Consider the following 20,356-nt stretch of genomic DNA (forward strand, 5'->3'; position numbering starts at 1 on the left):
AAAACAGAATATAGACAAATGAGATTTTAATTTAACAGATACCTAATTGTCATTACGACAGGAGATCTCGTAATTTCTCTACAAACACCTGTAGTATATTGAGACAGCTTAAAAGATTTTTATAAATAGATTTCTGTGTTAGAAAATCAATGGAGAGTTATTTTTCCGACAAAGAAAGAAAGCTACATGTTATGAAGTAAGTTTGTGAATAAATTTCATTGGTTTGGGTTTATCAAGGAATTAAGTTTCTTTTACAAAAAAACACAGTGACTGATATTGATGATGTGTTTGTATTGAACTCATTCACCCCTGAAAACACATTTGAACTCATCCAATTCAAAGCTTGGCCTAGTTCATTATGAAATTTCAGGGGTGAATGAGTTAAACAACAAGAAACCTAGCATGATTTCAGCCTCCTCTAAATGACAAAGATTATACTGGAAGGCTTCAGGATCATAATTCAGTTTCTTGTGTACTGAACCAAATGAACGTAACAGATTTAAAATTTTGACAAGCCAATTACATGGTACATGTACTAAATTAAATTTAGTAATATGTAGAGCCGACACTTAGAACACAGATTATCGTAACAATATTCTACAACATTAGATAAATGATGTCATGAATTTATGATCAGTACATGAAATAACACTAGACAGATGATAACAATGGACTGGTCCATCCACGTCTGTATGACAATTCAGACCACATACAGCAGTTATATGATTATACTGTATTTACAATTTAACTAATACACCCCGGAAATTTCATAATGAACTATTCCAACCTTTGAACTGGAAGAGTTCAAATGTATCTTCAGGGGCGAATGAGTTGAGGTAATAACAGTACAGAAAATATGTGCCTTGGTCATGTGACATATCACATGACCACAAAAATAATCATAGAAACCAATGTTGACACTATGTATATGTCAAAATATGGTTAAATACTTCTACCTAGAATAAGTACTGCATATAGGGAAATTTTCGCTTCCGTTAACTTATTCACCCCTAAAATTTCATAATGAACTATTCCAACCTATGAATTGGAAGAGTTCAAATGTGTCTTCAGTGGTGAATGAGTTAAACTGTCACCTATTTCTTCCTCCATATCAAGACCAAAGGACTCGGGGCGTTAATGGTCATTTCCGGCCTCATCACAGATTTTGAATAAGTTGTTACATTCGTAATCTCAAATAAATAAAGTACGCAGATATGAAATTTCAAATTCATAAGACAACTGGAACAGGAATATGGCATAACAAAGAGGTGTAAACCTGCATGTTGCATAATGAAATGTGCAAAATATTTACATTGAAAATTGGCCATTTTGAAGCAAATTAACTAAACACTCTTAAATTTTGAAATCCTACCATGCAACAAACAAATCAATATTTACCATGCTAGAACGTTGTTATACCAGTGTTCATTTTAAGAAAGAAATATTTGGTTGTCGCATGAGGAGGCTTTCATTTCTGCATGCTAAATGTCCAAAAACACCATATTTAAGCTTTTTCTGCATAGCAACACAATTTTGTTGCTATGGTGATGAAAAAATATGCACCAGGAAAGATAGCCACATAAAAGAAATTGGTAAATAAATTCAAGTTAAATATTTTATTTTTAATGAGGCCAAAAAAACCATAACACCCTAAGTCCTTTAACATGACAGCAACCATAAGTAAGTATTATTTCATGCGTAGTAATAATGTGTCAAGGGTGTACTTAACAATGAGAAAATTTGATTTTACGTGTACCATGCACTGAAAAGTGAAATATTAAATCGGCAAATTCTTCCCTGTACACAGTAGTACCATTGATCCACACATAATATTTCCCATATCCTGTTAGTATCACACACCAAATATGAGATCAGCATTAATAATAGTCACTACACAATTGTATCTTATGATAGTGACATTATTGTCTAATAATTATGGAAGAACTACAACCTTTTCTACAAAGCTGCTATTTGGGAAAATGTCAGCATTTACTGGTATAAAACCAGCCAAACCTGTATTAACTCAGTTACCCCTGAAGACACATTTGAACTCTTCTGATTCAAAGGTTGGAATAGTTCATTATGAAATTTCAGGAGTGAATGAGTTAAGAGCCCACCCATGGGAAGTTCAAAAATTGGTTTCTTGTTGACACAGATGCTCTCTTAACCCTTTCACCACTGTAGACCATAATGGACTCATCCAGATCAAAGCATGGAAGAGTTTACTAAAGTTACATAGGGGTGAAAGGGTTAATGAAAGTTCATTTCACAATATTGGAATATTTCAAACTACAAATCCTGACTTTAGGCCTCTTGTTATCCAAGGAAAGAAAGATTTTCATACATTTGACTACTGTGACCTCGCCCAGATACTCCAGGGGTTACGCTCACTTCGGCTCTCTGCACCCTTGGAATATTTCATAGAAAAATTGAAGGCAGACGGATAGCTATTGGATTTAGGTCCCTGGTAAAAAGAACCTGACCAATCACTAGACTGATACCTGTCCTATGAATATTACAGAGAAGCAACACCCGCCTTCAAAGCCAGTCAATTTTACTGTTGCGCGACCGCGAGATTATTTCGATGTACACCGAAGGAACTAGTCTTCCTGTCTCATCCACAAGGTGGCGCACACTGAGCCTTCAATTTTGTCGTGACATATTTCAGGGGTGTAGCGAGCATAGGTGAGCATCGCAGATGCTGTGACATTGAAAGTGGGTCAAGGTCATTTATCTGAACAAGATGAAGGCCCTTAAAATCAGCACCCAACAGGCCAAATATTATGACCCAAGGTAATGTTATAATATGTAAACAAGTCATGGGTAAAAATTGTACAGTTTCAAAAGTTTGAAAACTTACTCATTAAAGAATTTCTAGAAAATGAAAGATGGGCCAGGTCTGATATTTGTTAAGAGCGACTGTGAACAAGAAAATTAACACACACGACAAAACGCTATCACTTCCACCTTTACAAAGCATATTTTATAACTTCACTGATGCATATTGTGTCAAAAGGATGTTGAAACCCGTAATAAAATATAACAGATAATGGAACACGGTTTCTTTCGAGAAAGTGTTACTTGGCAGCACAAGAAGTAAAAACAGCACGACTGGTTTGATAAATTTGGCCTCAGAACGTGGAAGTACGTGATGAACACTACAAGATACAGTTATCAATGAGTAACACATGTTTTAGCATTAAAGATGTGTGTGTCGTCATGGTGTTATGATCTATGTCCTTTATACAGACATGACCTACATCTGATGAATAACAATAATGAAAAAATAATGTTATACAATAAAACCTCGATATAATGCCCCTTGTCTCATCTGCCACCTCGCGTACGCCATCACCTTTCAAGGTTCATTTTTCTTGTTTTCCTAAGAACTCTTTTATACATTTCCCTCAAATTATCGCCAAACCCCTTTATAACGCCAAAATCTCACAGGGCAAATTGTGGCAGTATAACGAGGGTTTACTGTATATTGTATCATGCAATTGTACACATATCTTTGTACAGGGTATGAATGTAACACATCAGTAAGTATTTTCAATTTGACAATATGATAACCTTAATATATTATACAAACATATATATTTAAGTTAGGAAATAATGAAAAAAGTGTAAGTTACATCTCACAGAGCAGAAAAAGAAAAAAAAGACTGAATGAAAATTATTTTGTAATATCAGTCTTCACAGAAAGACACTGAGAGTATAACTACAAACCCTGGTTTCCCCCGGCAACCTCATATTTCATTTTATCCTAGCAACCCTTAGTCTCCATAGTAACCATGCATAACTAACATGGCAACAGTATACCACATGACCAACTTTCTCCCAGATTCCTTCTATGGAAAAGTCTTCATCTCATCAAATCATCTTGCACCCATTCAAATGTTCCGTCATATTTCACTGTCCACACTGAGGAATATTTTAAAAGCACCGGTTATTGTTCATTTAGGGCAACAGGGGTTATCCACCATTAAGACCACGTCTATGCCGTAATGTTCAACAAGCTCCATGAGAAAAGAGCGGTCTCCGTATGGGTCGAGGCCCATGCTTTTCATGTGTTCTGATGTGAGTTGACGGTCCTGTGACATGGAAACATCTAAAAGGGTCTGGAACAGTCGGTTGTTTAGTTCTGTGAAAAACCTGAAAGAAATATGAAATTTCTCACATCACTTAAAGGTTATGTAATAGTGGGTCCTACGTATATAGACTTACTGTTAATGTAATATCACCTGGTGTTATATAATATATATATATGTAGCAGTGACATTTTCTACTCATGCACTGCTTTTAGGAGGGACCGTGTAGCACATCTTGGCCCAGGTGTTCAAAAAGGTGATTAGTGTTTTTTATTTGGAAATTAATATATGTGCATTGAAGATTTCACATGAAAAAGGTTGATCTGTTTGGGCAACATACATTGTATGTTTGACTGGTTGAAGCAGGTAAGAAAAAACCGACCTGAACATATTACCAGGTTCTAAACTTTATGTATGTGTTTTAGTGTAATTTTAGTTTTAGTGTAATTGGCCGAGCAACAATGCCCCGATATTTTAATATGGTAGGGTTTGTTTTAAGCCTAGAACTAGATTTTACAGTAATACCTGAAGCTGGATTTTTTTTACTGCTCTGTAAGTTAGATAATTCCATGAAAAGTGCAAAATGGCACTGCCACAAAAATTACCCGGTATACAGTAACTTTTGAAGAAGCCGTATTGGACCTTATACTTACATAGTGAAGAGTTCCTCTTCATTGCACGCCTCTTCTCCGAGCTCTTCATAGGAGAATTGGTGGGCAGACCTGAGTCACGGATCAACAGACAAAATGATCGATGTACGTGTAACTCCGATGGACTTTATATAATTATGCGAGCTGAACAGGCTTTGAATTAGTCATACATGTATACTGTATATACGTAAAGGTGATTTTTTTAAGGTTCAAATTTTTGGTGCATTTTCAAATTTATTATTTCAAACATTATGGGGCTGCTTTATAATCAGCCAAACAATTTTAGTAATACAACAGAAATTTTGAAAAAAAGCAAAAAAGAGCACTTTTTACAAGATCTATTCCATATTTGTGGAAACAGTGATGACCAGAAGAGGGCAGATGGGCCTTGACACCTGGGCCATTTTTGTTTATTGCGATCCCAACTGTTTGACTGGTTGGACCTGAGTGGTTCGTTTTTGAAATAAGGTTGGACCTAGTAAACTGATGCTGTTTTCAGGTGGGCCTCGACAAGTCTTGATAAACATTTGCAGAATTTATACCCGAAATTATTACATTTATAAACGGTCAAACCGGTTGTTCCACAAAAATGAACAGGCCCCTGACCTTTATTTTTGACCTTGACCCTCATACCACTACTCCCCAAAGCTTTGCATCTCCGCCCATGAGGGTCCCTCCCCGATATATAACACTACCTTATATATGCTCTTCCACTTCCACTTCACGTCATTAATTAACCAACAGTTAATTATGAAATATCACATTTTTTTGCAGAATTCTCATATATATATATGTGTGTTAACAAATAAATCATTTACTTCAGATCCCAATTTGAACAGGCTAGCACTATAATGTCTGAATTCTTTAATTTTAATATTCCACCCACCTCTGTTTTGCCCTTACCTTTGATTGTTCAGCTTTGCATACTTATCGCGATCAGCGTCGCTGACCTTTAGCATGTCCTTGAGGATAGGGGAGTGAGACTTAATCACCTGGTTGTCTATATAAACGTCGTATAGACAAGTCTTCATCTCAAATATTTTCTCCGTCGTACCTGTCGAGGAAGGGATTTTTTTTAGGCATATATGTCAGAAAATTCATAAAGTAACATGATTTCATAAAGATGATCTTTGAAATTCAAGGGTTATATGTTTTTGATAACATATCTTCTCTACACTGAGAAAGTAACTCCTGGAATTTCAAGGAAAAAGAAACTGATACATGTTTATTTACCTTTAAGTTTAATTCCAACGAAATAACTGTTTTTTTAAATACATCAAGTTTTTGTTTTCTTTTATTTCAATTTACCACAATATTTTATTTCAATATTAAGACACGAGACCGCTGGTTTCGGTTTCATGAATCACAGATGTGATGATTTTTTCCTCTATCAAAACAGAGAATAATAATTCTATCCGTTTTCAATATGGAAGCCAATCAGAATGCCTCTACGTGGTTTCTGAGGTTATAAAGCTGGCGATTGGAATGAGAGACAGACTCCTTCATGCAAACTGTGTAGGACAGAGAAATCCTACCCTGGGTATTTCAAAAGTGTACCTAACCCTCGGCAAGCCTCAGGTTTCACCCAAATCTAAAATACCTCTTGGGTAGAATTTACCCTATCCTTTATAACCCCGGGCTTATAATCTATAGGCTGAGTTAAGTTCAGTTCAGTTCAGTTACCGATTCAGGATCTATAAAGATCCTCTTCTCCGGACTCAAATTCATAACAGTGAAATATTCAACAAAAATAAATGAATGTGACATTACTTGCATCATTAACGTATCTCAGATCTATAATTGTATAGGAGTTCCTGGTTCTTCCAATGCTTATCTAGTCTATTTTGAAAAGACTATGTAACAGGAAAGAGAATAGTGTGCTTCCACCGGGAATCGAACCCTCGATCTCCAGGTTCCTAGTCGGACACTCTACCACTGAGCTAAAGGGAAATTCCCTCTAGCTTGAAGCTAGAAGGCGACCTTAATCATATGTACAATTGAACCCTGTCACACTACTCCCCCCTTTTTAAATGTGTTCGCCCTCGAACACCACAACCCAGGTTCTAACTCCCTGTCACTACAGAGAGGGCCAAGGACACCATTTGTAACAGGAAAGAGAATAGTGTGCTTCCACCGGGGATCGAACCCTCGATCTCCAGGTTCCTAGTCGGACACTCTACCACTGAGCTAAAGGGAAATTCCCTCTAGCTTGAAGCTAGAAGGCGACCTTAATCATATGTACAATTGAACCCTGTCACACTACTCCCCCCTTTTTAAATGTGTTCGCCCTCGAACACCACAACCCAGGTTCTAACTCCCTGTCACTACAGAGAGGGCCAAGGACACCATTTGTAACAGGAAAGAGAATAGTGTGCTTCCACCGGGGATCGAACCCTCGATCTCCAGGTTCCTAGTCGGACACTCTACCACTGAGCTAAAGGGAAATTCCCTCTAGCTTGAAGCTAGAAGGCGACCTTAATCATATGTACAATTGAACCCTGTCACACTACTCCCCCCTTTTTAAATGTGTTCGCCCTCGAACACCACAACCCAGGTTCTAACTCCCTGTCACTACAGAGAGGGCCAAGGACACCATTTGTAACAGGAAAGAGAATAGTGTGCTTCCACCGGGGATCGAACCCTCGATCTCCAGGTTCCTAGTCGGACGCTCTACCACTGAGCTAAAGGGAAATTCCCTCTAGCTCGAAGCTAGAAGGCGACCTTAATCCTATATACAATTGAACCCTGTCACAGAGATATACCCCACCCAAGGGAAGTAACCTAACAATCATATCGGGTTCTTTACCGGTGATTATATCAGTACTTACAAGCAATGTATGCCACTTCTGATTCCAACGTTTCTATATCTGCAATGTTGACGTAGAAATGAGGTTTCATGTCGTGTCCGAGGCCGGGAATATCACGGTTAGCAAGACAACACGCACAATACACTGAAAATATAGAGTTTAAAGGTCATAAATCTGTAAGAGGAACCATACGTTAAATTTAATATTTTCACATTTTACCAAACGTCATCTAGATCTATGTATTTTTACCTTATTTATCCGGCAATAAGCCCATGTCTGATAATAATCCCATTCATATATATGACAGTTCAATAGAAATGCAAACAATTGATTTTTTAATGTCCTGAAATAAGCTTATCCCCCCTGACTTTGAGTCAACGATTATTTGTTGGTCCTTAACTTATGTCGATCTTTGCCTCTAGAAATTGCATACATATTTGTACTCCTGAATAAATTTTAACTTATCAGAGAAAAAAAACATTTACAATTTTTTTGGGCTGTAGGCGAGAGGTTTTCCTCAGCAAAATGAATTAATCAAACGTCATCATTGTACCGTTGGACTTGTTATGCAAATTGGCCGGTAATTTAATTAACCAATCCTACACTCACCCCTGTAACACACTACACCGATAGGAGGAGGAGAAAAAAACAGCATCCTTCGTTGTAGTAAAGCGTACTTCCAAAGCACAAATATACGCTCTCCAAAAAACTTAATAAACTGTGAAAAGCAGCCAGCTGGGTGGGTTATCTGTAGGGGTAGAAATTGTATTTTTTAACAAGGGTACCACGAAATTTAAAGCAGAACATAATACGCCCGTCATACATTGAATGAGCAGTTGTCTGTATGGGTGTACATAAAGGGCCATTACTCCATTAATTATCGTTGGACAATGGTGGTTATCAAACTTGTCTGAGCTATTATCATAATGAACCATGCTAATAATTTTGAAGTTAATCCGTAGAAAACTACTCAAGATATCGAGCGGACACTGTTTCAGCAATAAAGGGCCAAATCTCCATAAAATACGGTCCGATAATTGCCGTTATCAAACTTTACCATTGGCCATTACGTTTGAAATTAATCAGTAGAAAAGTAATCAAGATATCGACCAGACACAGTCCGCCCGCTCACATGATAACATAATGCACCGTGTTATTGGACGGGCGTATAAAAAGTAAAACTTTGAAATACATATGCAAGACCACACACTTGTTTTTTTCTAAAGAATCTGAAAGCACATTTTTATTGCATGGACGAATATATATGCATATACGCAATAAATGAGTCCTCTCTGATTCGTTAGAAAAACACAAGTGTGTGGTCTTGCTTTTATCCCATACCTTCCGTATTTGGTAGAGATCGAAACAAAGATTTTATAAACTTTGATATTTTTTGCAAATACCGGGAACTTTTCAGTTCGCCATGACAAGGGGATTCCCATAAAAAGTAGTACCAGCTAGTAGGTAAATACAACATTCCGTATTGCACATGTGCAATACAGAACGTTGTATTTCATGGTCTGAAAATTGCTTGTATTGCTATAACAAGATTCAATAGGTATGTGATAAATAAATATCACTTTCGATAGCCAGGAGCTGGAGTTATGATGAGCGAGAGAAAGATGAAAGGCATAAGTCTAATATCATAAAATCAACAACATATAATAACGAATAATGTAACAAGCCATTCGGATTGATATGTCTCGCCTGTGCCCCGCATTGACTATCAATGCACATATCTGTGAAATAAATTTAATGTAGACAACAAATGAAATGATATGTCTCGTGCCTGACTGGTTGAAGTTTGTTTGGTCTAGCACTTATAGTTCCAGAGAAACTAACTTAAGAAATGCAAAAACTTAATGTTGATGGAGATGCTGACAAAGTCAATGGACCATGAAAGGTAGGCTGCATCCAGCATTTGATGCATGGGATTGAGATGTACTACCTAAGATCCATCTATGGTCCAAGTTTGGTTGGTTTATTATTATTATAACAAAATGTGATCACTGGAGTCCCCCAAGAACATTAGACTTTGCAGTAAACCACAGAAACATCTGTCGGATTCTGTCCGAATGACCTACGGATCCACTGACCTTCATTTCGGGGAGTTCCCTACTGGGCGTTGAGGGGGAGGAATTAGATGAAGACATTCCACTGATGGCACTGTCACTGATTAGATTTCCCTTCTTGTCATGGTAAAACGCCTGTAGCTGTGAGTAGTTGCCTGGTGTCTCCAGTTGGTGTCTGGTCGTAAATACAGGTAAATACAGATAAGTATATTGATAAATACAAGTAAATGTAGGTAAATACAGGTAAGCAGAGGTAAACGTAGGTAAATACAGGTAAGTACAGGTAAATACAGATAAGTGAAGGTAAATACAGTTAAGTACAGGTAAATCTAGGTAAATACAGGGAAGTACAGGTAAATGAAGGTAACTACAGGTAAATAAAAGTTAGTATAGGTTGATAAAGGCAGGTACAGGTAAGTACAGGTACATGTAATTGCAGGTAAATGTAGGTAAGTATAAGTAGGTACATGCAAATACAGGTAAATAAAAGTAAATACAGGTAAATTTAGGTATGTACAGGTTAGTACATGTAAATGTAGGTAAATACATGTAAATACAGGTAAATGTAGATAAGTACAGGTAATTATATGTACAGGTAAAAAATAAGTACAGGTAAGCACATGTAAATGTAGGTAAGTACAGGTAAGTACATATAAATACAGGTAAATGTAGGTTAGTACAGGTAAATACAGATAAATGTAGGTAAATACAGGTATGTACAAAAAAGTACAGATAAATCTAGGTAAAAACAGGTATGTACAAAAAAGTACAGATAAATGTAGGTAAATACAGGTAAGTACAGATAAGTACAGGTAAATATAGGTAAATATAGGTAAATACAGGTAAATACAGGTCAGTACATTCGCCCAAAATGGAATTATAAAGAATGGCCAGATCATCAATGCAATACAATTTTGACATCATAACTGAAAAGGTCTTTGGTGATGATAGAAAAGCTCTGGTGATAAATATTAGTTGCGTACAATTCAGAAGAAATCACTACTGGTACATACCTGACTTGTGTTTCTAGGAATTGCATGTGTCGGTATAGTAGCGTGTAGGATGTCGACAGAATGCCGACCGATTTCATCCTTGCTCCTCTCTCTATCTCGCTCTCCACCGGCATGTTCTCAAAACAAGCCAGGCCGTAGAGGTTCTCCATACGGAAGTATCTGTAACACAAACGGTCAAAATTACAGAAAAACAATTTAAAAAAATAAAAAAATAAAAACTTACATACACTATAAATTATTATGCATTTCAGAAATAAAATTAAACAAGAGGTCCAATGGGCCTGCATCGCTTACCTGGTATAAATCTCACACTTGTAACCTTAAAAGTGATCGTAAATAAAGCTACAGGCAAAATATCAGTATTTATAATAAAAATTCATTCAAAAGAACCTGTTATTTTTTTTTTTAAAACATTTCACCCCTGTGATTGATAGTCGAACAAAGTCATTATGTTGAACACATTTTATAGCCTTTCATCTCAGGATGCAATTTGCACAGTATCAACATCCTGGGACCCATGGTTATTCAGAAGGGGTCATTTAAAGATTTTAAACAAATTTGACGCCTGTGACCTTGAATATAAGTCAGTCATTCACTTTAACAAACATAGTAGTCCTTGATCTGACTAAATATCAACATCCTGAGCCTTTTGGTTATTCAGAACAAGTTGGTTAAATATTTTGAACATATTTGCTCCTTGTGACCTTAAATATGATTCAAGGTCAAACATTCAAACAAACTTTGTAGCCTTTCATCTCAGCATACTACTGGCCAAATATCATCACCCTGTGCATTTTGGTTATTCAGAAGAAGTTATTTAATGTTTTTCACATAATTGACCCCTGTGACCTTGAATATAGGTGAAGGTCATTCAAAACAAACTTGATAGCCCTTTACTCCAGCATGCTAGTGGCCAAATATCATCACCCTGTGCATTTTGGTTATTCAGAAGAAGTTGTTAAATGTTTTTAACATATTTGACCCCTGTGACCTTGTATATAGGTGAAGATCAATCATTCTAACAAACTTGATAGCCCTTTACTCCAGCATGCTACTGGCCAAATATCATCGCCCTGTGCATTTTGTTTATTCAGAAGAAGCTGTTTAAAGTTTTTAGCATATTTGACCCCTGTGACCTTGTATATAAGTGAAGGTCAATCATTCTAACAAACTTGATAGCCCTTTACCCCAGCATGCTACTGGCCAAATATCATCGCCCTGTGCATTTTGGATATTCAGAAGAAGCTGTTTAAAGTTTTTAGCATATTTGACCCCTGTGACCTTGAATATGGGTGAAGGTCATTCATTTGAACAAACTTTGAACCCCTTTGGCCAGCTATCATCACCCTGGGCATTTTGGTTATTCAGAAGAAGTTGTTTAAAGGGTTTTTTAAGACAATTGACCCCTGTGACCTTGAATATAATTGAAGGTCATTCATTTGAACAAACTTGGTAGCCCTTCACCCAAGCATAATACTGGCCAAATATCATCTCCCTTGGAAGTTTGGTTATCAAGAAGAAGATGTTTAAAGTTTTTAACATATTTGACCCCTGTGACCTTGTAAATGGGTGAAGGTCATAAATTTTAACAAACTTTGTAGCCCTTTATCCCAGTTTGCTTCTGGCCAAATATCGACACCCTAGGCCTTTCGGTTATTAAGAAGAAGTCGCTTAAAGTAAAATATTGACGCCGGACGGACGACGGACGACGGACGCCGGGCCACGGCATAAGCTCACTTGGCACTTTGTGCCAGGTGAGCGAAAAACAACAACAACAAAAATCAACACCTATGCTATTATACACTACAGATTTTTTTTCAAAATGCCAATTCTCTCATAGCCAATGAAATGTTTACTTCACATAACACACGTGTGTTAATTAAGCATTCAAATATTCAATGATTAAACTTAGTAACACATGGTCCAAGGGTGATATAATGTATGAAGGTTTTGGTAGAATTTCACTTTACAAACTGAATATATTTGACATCAATCACGATATGTTAAGTCCAAGCTTAAGGGATTCCTCTTTCTTTTTTTCAAATTTCGAGTTTATCGGTTTCTGCAGATACGTAACAATGTATACTCTTATCCAACACTAGTGTACCCCGGGGTTGTGTTTAATTACATTAATATTGGAGTAAAACACATCTTTTTGAAGACTGATCTATAGAAATTAAATTTAATCTCAAGTGTTTACCAAAAAGTACCCAGAAACAAGTTATAAGCTAGCAAGGTACTTAGGAAAAATTCAACCAAAAAAAACGAGTGAGCCACGTGTACTTAAGAAATGATGAAATCAACTTGCATGGCTCTGCATTTGGTAATTTACATGTTATAAGTGCCATATGGAGATTTTTGAAAATTTATTAGGAAAATGTATGGGAATGTAGATACTTCTGCCTATATCTGTCAGTATATTCATGATCAAAGCAACCATATGATAATTTAACTGGAAATGGTGATGTGATCAAATTTCAATTGAAGTGACTTCCAATATCGATCTAAATTAAATTTAAATAAATCAACGTTAACATCAGAGATGACGCTACATTTCACGGAATCCTTGAGTCTGTATACGTACTAGACAGTTTTAGTTTCATGGGTAATAGAGTTTCCTGGTTAATAGTTTCTTATTCAATTTGTGGGACTGTCCATGCAATGTTTTACCTAATATGTTGTTAATGTGAATATGTACTGTATATCCAGAAATAAGACATAAGTGTAAAAGATGTGGATTTATTAGGTTGCCTTACAAGCGTCAGCTGCAGGGAATTTTCCTTTATCTCAGTGGTAGAGCATCGGGCTGGAGAGCCAAGGGTCGCGGGTTGGAGCCCCAGCGACGGCACTCTTTATCACTATTCCTCATCCTACTACATAACGCTGCTGTTTCATTTTCACCTTTTTTGTCCTCACCATTGATGGCAAATATATCATGACTGTGAAATGAATCTTATAGTACACAACATGCACTATATAGTAATAACATGTGAAGTACAAAATTAACATTGGGCGAACATGGATTTTATCGGAAAAGGGTGAATATTTGATTTGGCGAAAGTTTCCGGTCTACAGTAATTTGTCATCAGAAATGACATTTTGTAATACTATTGCAATATTCTTTTAAATATTGCAATATATCACAATATATAAATTCAGGAGAAGTCCAACTCTACAACTTATCTATATGGCAATAGGCCCATGCCTGGTAATAAGCCCGCCCATAACTTGTGTAGTTAAGTAGAAATACAAGCATTGTTAAATGTTGTAAACTCACCTCCCTGCTTTGAGTGAGAGATTAAATGTTGTTCTCCTGGGCTTCTGTGTTTTTACTTATCAGTCATAAAAGTTGGGGGTAAATTTAAAGTCAAGCATAAATCACGTTTTTCTGACCCTTTTATATGGCAAGCCTTTAACATTTTGGGGAGTCAAATGCTATTTTAGGAGGTAATATTCCCCTGGATATGGGGGTCAACAGAAACTCTGGGCTTATTACAGGATGTTACTGATATGAACGTCTACTCACACAAAGTCCTTTGTCATGGTATGTGATCCGCTAACCATGGCCTTGAACTCCACTCCGTCGAGTTCAAAGTCCTCCGGCATGCACCATTCAATCATGTTTCCTTCAATACATAAGAAATTTGAGTTAAGGTTATATGCTACCATACTGCAAAATGTATCTCCGTTCCTAAAGAGTTCCTAAACAAACATTCATGAATAAACTTGTGGATTACCTCAAGAATCCCTGTACCGCCCTCAAATACTATAATTATAAATTGGAAACTATTTGCCGACATGACTATTTATCAAATATTTCTGAAATGAAAACAATACATTGCGAAAACTTTTATGATAAAAATATAGCAAAAAAATAAAATAAACAAAATACAATACAATTAACAGTATTCCGAGTGTAAAAATTCAGCAGGGCAAAAACTGGATTCAAACCCCTGACCTCAGATTTGTATACTGTTGCTCTAACCAACAGAGCTACCTGCCCAACAAAAGTTTGCCCTAGCCCAATTGTGCTATGGTTATACATGTATCTAAAATGAAATTAAGGGGAGGTTATAGTATACACTGTATCCAAAAAATAGAGTTTCTAGTGTTTTTCCTGCAATGGTACAGGGATTAATACCACAATGGTAATTCAGAATTGAATTAATAAGACATTTGAAAGGATTTGAAATGCAACAAAGCAATTGATTGGTCAATCAAAATGATTTGCGATGGTATAATTTGCATGTGAAGCCTGCATGGCGAATGTGGATGACATCAGTGACCATGACTGACCCCAACACGTCATGAAATTTGATTATTAATGATTTCACGAACAAAAGCATATTAACGCTGAAAGGTCAATAGGATTCCGCCTCACTTTGAATATTCCTAACGTCACAAATCTACAGCAGAGAGAATTTTTTTTTTTTTAAAAAAAAACAATTAATAACATCTTAAAATCGTCTTATTTTTCAAAGTGATTTTTAGCTGAATATTATATTTAGTAGATAACCTGCTGTATTTTGAGACTTGGGTTGGTATATCATGATTTTTGCTGTTGCAAATATCTATTTTACTGGCTCTGCTTCACGTCGCCTTTAAAGCTCATTTTGCGAGAGTATCATCAAGTATACAGCTGAAAATCTCAAAATACAATCGAGTTACATGTATCCCCTAAATATAATATTCAGGGATACCTAAGTCGGAATTGTCACTGGATCAACAAAAGTGTCATGTAACTCATGTTCTGGTATAATTGAAGACCCGTTACACTGGCAAATCGCGTAAAATAACTTCTGAGGAATAATCATCAATAACAAAATGTATAAATCTTTTGATAAATAAGACTAAATCGAGGTACTGATATTAACCTGTATAAAAACAGGTGTGACACCTGTTAATCTGTGGGGACAGTGATATTGATTGACAGAAGGAGGGGTGTGACAGCTGTGGGACACATTTGAACTCTTCCAATTCAAAGGTTTGAATAGTCCCATCGTGAATTTTCAAGAGTAAACAAGTTAAATATGTAACACTGAAGAATATCACTCAGTACAGCCAAAGTTCCTGACATGACCTACCTTACAAGAGGTCAAGATGGCCTGTATAGCTCACCTGGATACTAAAGCAATCATAGCAAAACATTCTCTTAAAGAATTAAATACTACCAATATTTCCCAATGTGGGCACAATCTCTCAGTGTTTGATTCCCTGGTCCAAATCATGCCTTGTAGAAAATTTGGTTGAAATATGATCAACTGTTTAGGAGGAGTGGGCTTTCAAATGCTGAATTCCCAAGCCATTGTGACCTAGGATTCATAGGAATCATAGTTTATGTATATATGTGTATATGGTTATACGGTAGGGATTTTGACGGTTTCCACATATGACCTAGGGACTTATTCTCCAGGGCTAGGCCAGATTTTTTTTACTTATCCTGGTAGCCTGATTTTGTTCATCTATCCATGACCAGCAAGCACATATTTGATCAAAGGATGGGTATCTCAACCATTTCCATGGCATGGCCCTGGGAGTCACAAAGGGAAGGGCTAGATCAGTGGAATAATTCTGGTAGCATGATTGTGTTTATTGCTCATGCTCAAAAACCATATTTGGTTATCATACAGCGACTATGCTAGTAGTATGAGAGAGTATAACTCAGATACTCACCCCCAGGGGCAGAGTCTGTCCCTGGGTCCAACCCTGATGGCACAGTTGTATTCTTCCCTTCATGCCAAGTTTCCAGGTTCTAGGTTTCCATGAAAATCCATGTTTCAAATACTGGATGTAGCAAGTATTCACAAATTTTTGGAACACAGATATATGAGTCCTAGGCCTACATTCATGAAACCATTATCATGCTCAATCTCAAATTCTGTGCTTGCTCAAGCCCTTAATTTCTTGTTCCAATTATTAGTAATAATGAAATCATATTTTGTCAACTTTTTTTTTTAAGAATTTTAAAGAGACTTCATGCCACATTCTGTTTTTAATGTTCACACTTGACCATCTGACTAGTACTATGTCCAATGATTTAAGCAAGTAACAAGAAAGTTGGTTTAAGCACAAATCCATAAATGCATGAGAACGGTTACATGATTGGACTTGTGCTTTTCCTGTTGGACTGGGGGAACCTGAATTGAGGTTTTACTCATTCACCCCTGAAGACACATCTGAACCCATCCAATTCAAAGGTTGGAATTGTTCATTATGAAATTTCAGGGGTGAATGAGTTAATAGGATGCTGTCTTCTCAGGGGAGTTGGGTGATTGGAGGATGGGGGGATAGGTGGGGAGGTGGGGGGAGGGGGGGATTTATATCATAATATTATAAATGAAGGGATCAAGGTTACAACAAGATTGGACGGGATAAGTACCGATGTTCAAATATCTCAGTTGGTAAGAGAATCTATGTATACATGTAGTTCACAGGTCCTGGGTTTGAATCCTGGTATGGATTCTTTGTACTTTACTTTGCTGTAATGTTATATCTTGTACGCATCCCATAATCCTGTTTACCTGGGACCATATAAAGATGCACCAACTAGTCATCTCACCTGTTGAGGTTGACACCAGTAAAATATCCCTGGCCTTCCTTGATCAGCTGATTTGACCAATAACTGACCAGTCATCTGACAAGAGTTTATATCAGCTTTTTTTTTCAATTGTGTAATGTGTATATATATATTTGTAATGGATTTGGACTGGGTCAATCGCCACCGACCAGGTAGCTCAATTGGTTAGAGCGTCTGTCCAGAGTTAGGAGGGTCCCGGGTTTGAACCCCGGTCTGGCCTTGCATTTCTCTTTCTCCCATTACATATGTAATGCATACTCCGTCTATTTTACTTGCCGGTATTCCATAAATTGTATAAACCGGGTACCGGTGCGGATCATATAATTGGGCAGCTGACAGGAAAAGTCACTCTTCCACTAGGTACCAGACAGGATAGGTCATAATTGTCTCTATTTTTTTTTATAAATAGATTAATTGGTTGTCTGCCGCCCTTCCTTGAATAATTTGTTTTGTTAATTACTATTTGAACACCTATTGATGCATTTTCAGTAATATTTTTGTTTATTTAGTTCTTAGTTAGGATTTATTCACTACGATAACTTTGAGGGGGTGTCAGTGACATATCACGAGAGACATACGGCCGGGTCTCAGTGGACATGTTGGGATGGCACCTACCCTACGCTTCAGCTTAAAGTTTATTACCTTGTCAATCATAGGATGTTTATAGTGATGGTTTATATGAGCAGACGTATAGAACATTAGAGATCGTAAAGAACTTAAAATGTCAGGGTTAACTTTGGCGGCCGCAATGGCCGCAACGTGGTACGCGGACACATCTCGTTTATATATTTCAGAAAACAATAGTATTTAGAATTTAAGTAGGGACATTTAATTTTTTTTAAAGCAAAGTAGTTTAAACCCACTTTGGCCACCACATGTCTTTAAATGTTGTTAATTGTTGTTCTGTCATAATAAATTGTTGGATTTTATGTCCGTCTAAGCTGTCATTGTCAACAGCCTTCTATATCTATTTGAGCAACATCGGAATCTGCAAGCGAAACACAGCAGTCGAACCCTTGTTTGAATGTAACGTGGGGTGCGGGTTGGCAGTGTGACACCGGTCACTCGTCCAAGTTGGTCACAATTAATCATAAACACATTATAATTTTATATAATAATATTATTTACATATACACCTTTCATTAATTACACAATTAAGTATATATATAATAATTATCATTGGAGGTTCTTATATACTGCTTTATCACAACCTAGTTCGTTGGTCGTCTCGAAGTGGTTCACAAATTATTATCCGTGGTTATAGGGCCTTTGCAACCAGCCAATCTCTTTCTCAACTCCATGAAGAGCATACAGCCTGAGCTGCCATTTCGGCGTTAACAGCTAGCATTCAACAATTCTAGCACTTCCCCAACCACATACTCATATTTACAGCCGAGTAGACTGGAACAAGCGGAGTAAAGTATCTTGCTCAAAGATACAGCACATAGCCGTGCCGTGGCGCGAACTCGCAACCCTTCGGTCACAAGCTCGGCGTCCTACCACTGGACTACCGTGCCTCCTAGAATATAAATACACTATGATTATATTTTTAATCAATTCTCCCTAATTCTCCTTGAAGTGGGATGTATTATAAGTGGGCAGAAGGCATCCTACAACTAGGGGTCTTTTTTTTAATATTTCTTTCCTTAATTCAAATGTTTAAATATAGATGTTGACTCACAGATTTTCATTAATGTTAAAATATTTAATCCTGCTGACATCTGTTAATAATTGTTGAAGTACATACATAAATGTACATGATAGTAAGCCTACTGTGTTGTTTCAAATAAAATTTCTTTCATAAAGCCATTGGTAAACTTACAATGTACAGTTGTGTTTATTCTTTTTTGGTCAAGAAAACGCCTGCAGCTAAACTGTCATTACTGCAACGTGTAGCCGTGTATACAAATTGGAAATAAATACATTTTATTTTGGCAAACAAACCCCGAACTAGAACGTGTCGCATTTGACCAGCTGACCCGTTGAACAGAAAGTGACATAGACCTTTCGTAGCGCACTTCCGGATACTGTGAATGCTATATATGTAATCAAAGACAATGGTGATAATATATACCTGACCGAGTGTCGAACGTCACAACAAAAACACAAACAATGTGGTCAGATTCACTCAGCGACAGGGGCAGTATGAAGTCCTCTGTCGGATCACCAAACCCAGGGAACTGTGACGGGAGGCGGTAGTTAGCTTTTCTGTTCCGTGGTCCATCATATTCATCATCTTCCGAGAACTTCAGCAGCGGGGCTCTCTCGTCCGCCGCCATGATAAAATTTATTATCGATTTGACGTTTTTAGCTTCGAAGTTCAATTTAGTTAGAGTTATCCCCCTTTCACCACCGGGAAAACAAGCACCTGCTAAGGAAAGTGGTACAAAGGGCCTGTAAATCGATGACCCGTCAACAGTAATTAAAGATAGCTTCTTGGGACAAAGTTCATTCCATTTTTAATTGGTAAAATGTACAGCAATTTTACAACACAACACAAAGTAATTACCATTAATTCTCTATAACAATAAACTTATAACATCTGTGTAAAATATTAGTATAGTAAAACGGTAAAAAATAGCTATTTACCGATGTATCACATTTTGTTTGAATAAAAATAATAAATATGAACCAAAAATAACACGGTTACTGAAAAAATATTGGCGATATCGATGAAAAAAAACCCAACAAAAACGAAAATATGCTTTATCTAAAAATTATCGGTTGTTCTTATTACTGGTATATAGGAGGTGGACTGGGTCGATCGCCGGTGACCAGGAAGCTCAATTAGTTAGAGCGTCCGTCTAGAGTTCGGAGGGTCCTGGGTTTGACCCCTGGTCTGGTCATTGCACTTTCCCGCTCCTCTTACGCTATAATAACCAAAAAATCAAAAATGATTATTTTCCACTAACTTATTGTTATAGTTTTTGCACTTGGACCGGGATCCTTTATTGAAGCTGGTTCATGTTGTTTATTTATCTCATCCAATTTGTTTACAGAAATTATGCCTAACATGCATTTTAAAGCAATTAGGTTGTTTTCCGACATAATAGTGGTCGGGAGGCGTAGTGGTTAGCGCACACGCCGTTCACCATGCAAGGGCGGGATCGATTCCATGAATGGATGTGTAAACTGGAAAACCAACA

The 20,356-nt window shown here is 37.0% G+C and overlaps 1 protein-coding gene across 1 annotated transcript; it reads right to left on the reverse strand.

Annotated features, from left to right (window-relative positions):
- Nucleotides 1-1,472: 1,472 nt before the first annotated feature.
- LOC110457487 (protein LCHN-like) lies at nt 1,473-19,523 on the reverse strand. The gene is made up of 9 exons (XM_021508787.1): nt 19,285-19,523; nt 14,160-14,259; nt 10,634-10,792; nt 9,645-9,795; nt 8,158-8,296; nt 7,570-7,692; nt 5,645-5,795; nt 4,745-4,813; nt 1,473-4,155 (listed from the first exon to the last, which is right to left on the reverse strand). Exons 1-9 carry the CDS (start codon nt 19,487-19,489, stop codon nt 3,957-3,959), a joined length of 1,296 nt encoding a protein of 431 aa, XP_021364462.1. The 5' UTR covers nt 19,490-19,523; the 3' UTR covers nt 1,473-3,956.
- Nucleotides 19,524-20,356: the final 833 nt, after the last annotated feature.

The sequence above is a fragment of the Mizuhopecten yessoensis genome, unplaced genomic scaffold (assembly GCF_002113885.1).
Source record: "Mizuhopecten yessoensis strain PY_sf001 unplaced genomic scaffold, ASM211388v2 scaffold9157, whole genome shotgun sequence".
In the NCBI taxonomy this organism is placed as follows: Eukaryota; Metazoa; Mollusca; class Bivalvia; order Pectinida; family Pectinidae; genus Mizuhopecten; species Mizuhopecten yessoensis.

What these genes read in the sequence shown, in the direction of transcription:
- LOC110457487 (XM_021508787.1), bottom strand. Translation starts at nt 19,489, where the DNA reads ATGGCGGCGGACGAGAGAGCCCCGCTGCTGAAGTTCTCGGAAGATGAT. An exon ending in ACCATGACAAAGGACTTTGT is followed by an intron (nt 10,793 to 14,159) that starts GTGAGTAGACGT and finishes TTTGTGTTACAG; the next exon opens with ATACTTCCGTATGGAGAACC. An exon ending in AGAAGTGGCATACATTGCTT is followed by an intron (nt 5,796 to 7,569) that starts GTAAGTACTGAT and finishes CTTCCTCGACAG; the next exon opens with GTACGACGGAGAAAATATTT.